The sequence below is a fragment of the Adelges cooleyi genome, unplaced genomic scaffold, assembly GCF_023614345.1.
Source record: "Adelges cooleyi isolate 19-005CV unplaced genomic scaffold, UGA_ACOO_1.1 ACOO_flye_CR_arks_rails_tigmint_CR_PRNA_371, whole genome shotgun sequence".
Classification (NCBI taxonomy): Eukaryota; Metazoa; Arthropoda; class Insecta; order Hemiptera; family Adelgidae; genus Adelges; species Adelges cooleyi.
The window spans coordinates 1,644-7,176 of record NW_026096048.1 but is presented as its reverse complement, the minus strand read 5'-3'; the positions used below and the strand labels follow the sequence as shown (position 1 = coordinate 7,176).

General features: G+C 29.2%; 1 protein-coding gene across 1 annotated transcript; it reads right to left on the bottom strand.

Annotated features, from left to right (window-relative positions):
• Positions 1 to 2,128: 2,128 nt before the first annotated feature.
• LOC126840141 (zinc finger MYM-type protein 1-like) lies at positions 2,129 to 5,288 on the bottom strand (the record flags this gene model as incomplete). The annotated part of the gene is made up of 3 exons (XM_050575648.1): positions 5,171 to 5,288; positions 2,384 to 4,207; positions 2,129 to 2,326 (listed from the first exon to the last, which is right to left on the bottom strand). Coding segments are annotated over exons 1-3 (2,140 nt in total), but the record flags the coding sequence as incomplete, so codon positions are not given.
• Positions 5,289 to 5,533: the final 245 nt, after the last annotated feature.

Genomic DNA, 5,533 nt, shown 5'->3' with positions numbered 1-5,533 from the left:
CGGACTCGGTGAATATTTATCATAATGTTAATTTTTATAATGTTCAGTTCCTAAATTATTAATGATACATTTAGGTTTTTCTAAATTGTAACTAAATTTTATAAAGTAAACAAGGAGTGTTGTTTTACCATCCTCCAATAGTTTTTCAAATCATTTGGTTCATTTTCGTTCAACTCTTTTAATAATGGCATATGACCAAACAAGTCCATTCTAGCGAGCCAGTTTTTGACCCACTTACGCCTCATTTTTCATTTCGAGGTACAATGGTACCCGACCATCAACCCAGCAGCGGCTATCAACTTTTTTTTTCTCGAAAGCATATTATTATATTTATTTATTATTATATATAAAAGATATATTTAAAATTTATGAGCATAAAAGAACATTTACTTAACACAAATTCATAACATAAAAATAATAACTGATAAACAAGCTCTAATCCGTGGTATAAACCCGCAGTTCTTTCAGGGTGTCTTGAAGGACCAGAGGACTAGGTCCTCAGCACTAAAGTCAACGGATTTCCTCCACTAACCAGCTTAGTCCGCTGGTGGATTCGCTATTGCACTTGATTTTATTTTTACGTTAGTGGACACAATTTAGGACCTAGTCCGATAGACCAAATCCATCGAGGACCTAAGGATTTAATCCGTCAGACTAAATCTGTCAACAAATCCTCTCGTATTTGGCTACCTGGTCACATGGTATTCAGTATAATATTTAGATTTCGGATTATTTCTTTGCATTGCCCGTTTGGTCATTACTATATTCTATATAGTTTAACTGTATAAATATTGTTTTTCGTTCTACACCCGTGGGTTGTCACCCGTGAGAATATCGAATTATTCTTATTATTATAATATATTATGTCATTTTGCCCGTAAGGTAAAATAAAAAAGATATTGTTAGTCAACGGTAGGTTTTATATTTTAAAGAAGTATAATATTAGTCTATTAAGTAATAATAATAGTTATAAAGATTATAGTACATGTTAACTATTTTGTATCAGTTGCTTGATTTCTTTATTGTAATAAATAAGCACTTTTTTCATTGATTAATGAATATTACATTTAGTTCAAAATATTACAAATGTATTAGGTACAACGTTATAAAATATTATGTTGTTGACATTAAATTTTACATACTTTATTTTTATTAAAAAAATATTGAACACAGAAAAATACTACTACTTTGTCTTAATGTATATAAAAAAAATCACATTCTACATTTGAATACCGTTATGCAGAAAGCAACCAACTCACAAAAAAAATCCTATTGTTTATATCTTTAAAATCATAAATGAATCAAAATAAAAAATAACAAAAAACACTTTTTGAAGTTTTTAATAATAAACAATAACATATAAATTGAAACTTGAAAATTAGTGATATCTGATAATTTCCCAGTGCACACTGTACATAATAATGTGCACATGTTTACCGTATTTTAAACAGTTGTGATATAAAAGTAAGTGTTTGTATCATAGACCTATAAAGAAATGGAATGCGCCTCCAACACTCCGCCTATACTGCCGTGGAGTCAGTGCCGGATCTAGGATATTTGACGCCCGGGGCTAATAAAAAATTAGCGCCCTTATATAGTACGAGCTACAGGGGTCGGAGTGTCAGGTGTTGTCAACACAAAATAGAATATTTAAATAGGTACAAATAATAAAGTATAATTTTATATTAAAAATGTTATTGAAACCATATACTAGTCAATATTATACTTAAAAACGATTAAAAAATATAAACACATAAACAAAAATTGATTTATAATTGGTTATTTTGATTAAGTAAAATAATTGTATTTGTGAAAATTTAAAAATTAACTTTTCTAGCTTTTTTTGCTGCGAAATCATTTATTATATCTTCATAATTAATTTGCCTTGCTATTTTATTTTCTATAGATATAATCGATAGGTTATTTAGTCTTGCTTGCTCTGTAGTGGATCGTAAATATGTTTTTATTAATTTTAATTTGCTAAAGCTTCGTTCACACGAAGCTGAAGTAACTGGCATTGTTAGATATATTTGGTAAGCAACGGATATATTGGGATATGCATCTTGAAGTTTATTTTTATAAATAAAATTCAACATTTCAAAAAAGGTTGCTTTTTTTAAAACTTCACTTATGTTGTAAACATGCTCTTTGAAGCTCTCTAATTCTGAAATGAATTCAAATTTGTTAAGGTCATTTTCATATTTATTGCATAAATCTACTCCGGATCTTTTTAAGTCTTCCATAGGCCATGAATAATTTATTGTTGGATCTAAAAATGAAAAATCTTGAGCGATATTTTCCATTGATTTAAATCTTTGACGTAGTCCTGTTAAAATATTGTCAATAACATTTTTGATCATTATTAAAAATTTTTTTTCTTTACTTATGTTATAAAAATCATCTTCTGCAATTTCTCCGGGTAAAAGTTTCTTTTTTCGTAATCTGACTTTTGGAAATTCAGTTTCTATGCCTAATGCTTTAGCTTTATTCTTTGAATCGGATAAAGCCTCATTTATACCTTGCTCTCGAAAGTTTTCTAATATTTTAAGGAGGCTTTGAAGATGTTTGACAGCTACATCAATTGTTAATTTTGGTTTTTGTAAAATTATATTAATCCTGTCAATTGCACTGAGAATTTTTTCCCAAACCGTAAGCATACAAATGAAAGGTAAACGTTTAAGTGATCTTATCAAATTATCTGCATCAAATTTTGTTTCTTCTGATAATGTTTCTTGTTTAAGAACGTCAAAGCTTTTAAAAACCATATCCAGTTGAGTATTTAAAGATTTTATGGCACGATGTTTAGCTGACCACCTTGTTGTACTATACCCTTTCAATGATAACTTTAAATTATTCATTAGAACATCCCATCTTTGCGTTGAACTTGAAAAGAAATTAAATAATTTCTGTACGATGCCAAAAAACGTTTCTACTTCAGGTATACTTTTTGCACAATTAACACCAATTAAATTTAAGGAGTGAGCTGAGCATGGAATGAATCTTGCAAGTTTATTAATTTCAATTAATCGTGCTTGAACTCCTTTAATTTTTCCACTCATATTTGACCCGTTATCATATGATTGTCCTCTACAATCTGATATTCTAAGATTATCTTTTGACAGAGAATCTAATATTTCTTCTGTTAATGATTCACCAGTTTTTTGGTATACACGCACAAACTTTAAAAAACTTTCTACAATTTCGCATTCACTCTCGTTATTTTGTATAACATAGCGAATAACTTGGGTCATCTGTTCTTGGTGTGCAATGTCCGGTGTACAATCAAATAATATAGAATAATATTTCGCCTCTCTTATTTTTGAAAGAATTTCATCTTTAACTCTTTTTGCAATAATCTCTAGAAACTCATCTTGAATACCATGAGAAAAATAAGACAAACCACCTTTTTTATGTCTTTCAATATGGTTTGATAATGGTTCATGATAATGAGACACTAGATTAACCAAATTTAAAAACTTTCCACTTTGGTTTGAACTTCCCACACTCGAAACAATTTCATTAGATCCTCGAAACGCACTTCCTTCCATTGCCAAATGCATTATAATGTCTATAATTGTCAGTAAAACGGATTTCCAGTGACATTCTTCTTTTCTAATAGAAAGTTGCAATTCTTTATCTATACCCTCACACTGATTCAATGCAATTTCCAAAGAAGTCCAGGAACACACATTTTTTTTATGTATTGGTGAATTTTCATGTAATGGAATTTTTTCGGTAACTTTTTTCCAATTAGTTAAGCCAGTGTATGCTAATTTCGATACGTTAGATGAGTTTTCGATTTTAGTAAACAATTTACAAGGTACACAAAAAAGTGCATTTTTATAAGAAGAATAGCTGAGCCATGTCCTTTTTAATTTTTTTCCATTCAAAAGTATCTTAAAAAACCAGTCGGAATTAACATTTCTACCGTCTCTTTCCGAATTACTAAAATCATGAATTTCAGTATAATTGTACCTCATTTTCACTAAATATGTTCTTTGTGTATCTGTAATATTTAGAGGCCATGTACCAAGATCAGCAAAATTTAAGTTTATGGTGTCTACTTTATCGCAACTGTTTTTAATCACATCTATAGCTATATCATACTCCACATCACTATGCGCAGGCTCTGTAGAAATAACATTTTTTGTATTTTTTTCTTCGGCTATAATAGTTGATGAACTTTCAGCGTTTGAAGGAACCAGTTCTATAAATTAAAGGTAAGTAAAGAAAGGTATGTTTGTGATAAATTAACTAAATTTATATTAACTAATTCATATTCAGTAATTAGATTCATTAATTCAATTGTTTTATGAACACAGAGTTAAGGTACTACAATATATACATTTTTTGGATTGTACATATGACCTTTGATTAGTTTTTATGTTTTAAGCTTGTATTAGCTGTTTTGACTAAACAATACTTATAAACAATATTTATAATTCAAATTAGTAAAATTAAAAATACCTGCTTAAGTCTAAAATGTGAATGATTTTTATGAAATGTTTTCATTATTTAATATTCAATACTAAATTTTATAAATTTGTTTATTAAGCAATAAAAATTAATTTATTGTTACAAAAAATTAGAATTCAATTCAATTTAGATGTTTGAAACATGTTTTAAATAAAAGTTCAAAACAAAAATTTTAAACATCTCAATCCTGATTAAATGTATTACACAACCTTCATCCGGGAGCGCGGGCGGTAGATTACCGCTCCATTCATAAAAACGCGCGCAGGAATAAATTAAGCACGATGAGGAAGACGGGAAAGGTTTGTATTCTCAAATGACATAATATGACACTAGGTGATAGTGTCATACTAGCTAAAGTTTCATGGTGACTTGTCTAAAGTAAATGTAAAACGTACCAAGTCGAACTAACCTACAATTAAGCGGTAAATTACCATCAGGACGCGCCCGTTTATGGTATTATTTTTTTTTAATTTACATTTTTTTTTTTCTAAATTTTTATTTTTTGTAGGTATATTATATTTATTTACCATAATTCAATACTAAATGTATCCTACAACGATATTGAAAATTTTACTACAACAGAGAGGCGGTAAGTTACCGCCGCGCGCCCGCGAGTGTTACGGAAAGGGGCGCGCCCGGATGAAAGTTAAATATAAATATATAATTTAATTTGACAGGTGTCAAAATTGCTTACCACAGGTTTCTGTTTTTGTAAAGAAATTTATGATTTTTGGTAATTTTTGAACATTTTTTTCAATTTCTTGTTTTCGTTTTCGATTTTCAGCCCCACTAAGCTTTTTCTTTGAACTCATTATTTGTTTTTAGGTGTAAACGTGTAATAAATGTTATAATAAAAAAATATGTGAGACGACTGTAGGGCTGCTCGTCAGGAACAAATGAACGTTAAAAATATTATCGTAGGTACTTTTTTTTAACAAAGAATATACAATAAACATTTATCGTCGATCGTCAGGTTGGGTTTTCTCCGAAAACAAATAGACTGATAAAGACTGGACAACTATAAAAGACGTCAACACCGGACAAAAATATAAACAAA